The sequence below is a fragment of the Aptenodytes forsteri genome, unplaced genomic scaffold (assembly GCF_000699145.1).
Source record: "Aptenodytes forsteri isolate BGI_AS27 unplaced genomic scaffold, ASM69914v1 Scaffold147, whole genome shotgun sequence".
NCBI lineage: Eukaryota > Metazoa > Chordata > Aves > Sphenisciformes > Spheniscidae > Aptenodytes > Aptenodytes forsteri.
Genome location: NW_008795320.1, coordinates 1,021,656 through 1,022,477, shown reverse-complemented (window position 1 = coordinate 1,022,477; position 822 = coordinate 1,021,656). Strand labels below are relative to the sequence as shown.

At 69.7% G+C, this 822-nt stretch overlaps 1 protein-coding gene across 1 annotated transcript in view; it reads left to right on the top strand.

Moving 5' to 3' along the window:
- The window catches only part of LOC103899390 (small conductance calcium-activated potassium channel protein 1), a 14,121-nt gene that overhangs the window by 12,733 nt on the left and 566 nt on the right, over nucleotides 1–822 (top strand). The window contains exon 5 of the mRNA XM_009279869.1: nucleotides 461–582. Within this exon, the coding sequence (XP_009278144.1) occupies nucleotides 461–582 (122 nt within the window). The remainder of the gene's footprint in view (nucleotides 1–460; nucleotides 583–822) is intronic.

Below are 822 nucleotides of genomic sequence, written 5' to 3'. Positions count from 1 at the left end.
TGCTTGACATGAGTCCAGCAGCATCCGCGGGGTCCTTGGTGGCGGTGGGGACGTCCGGCAGTGATGCAGCGGGGACCCTTCCCCTCCTTCTGCCCGGAGGGGCTCCAGCGGTTCCCTGCTCCTGCCCAGCCTGGGTGCTGGGAGCACCAGCGGGTGCTTTCCCGCTTGCCCACGGGCCGGGATGGGGTGGCAGCCCTGGGACACGCACCAGGAGGAGCTCACAGCAGGGGAGGTGACATCCCTGGGGCACAGTCGGAGCTCGCTGATGGGTCCTCATGTCAGTGGCCACTCGTAAATCCCCGGCGAGCGATGGGGAGGAAAGGCAGCTTGGGGCCGGGCTGCAAGTGTGCCCTACGGGGGAAACTGAGGCACGCGAAAAGGGCTGGTAACACCGTGACCCGTGTCAGCTTGCCATGGGGTTTTGCTCCCATCCCTGCTCATCTTGAGGCTTCTCCTCCAGCGGGGCTCAGCCCAGAAGCGGGGAAGCGAAGCAGCCGCCGGATGCGCCCAGGGGACCCCCATCACCCCGAAGGCGGCCAATGCCGGAGCCCACCTGCCCCACTGGAGAGCCGGGGCTGCCGGGTACGGAGCTGGGCGCAGGGGTGCTGAGTCCCCAGGCTGGGCTGGAGGCGTTCGGCCCCGCTTCGCCTCCATGAAGTCCTGGCCGGGGGTGCTGGGGGAGGGGGGTGGGTGGTGTGCTGGGGGTGGCCGGCCTGGCCTGGCAGCTCACCACCATCCTCCTGGCGCTGTGCCACGGCCCCCTCCTCGCCGGCATCTGCCGCTTGGCCGGGGCGCAGGCAGCCGCTCTCATCCTCCTCTTCC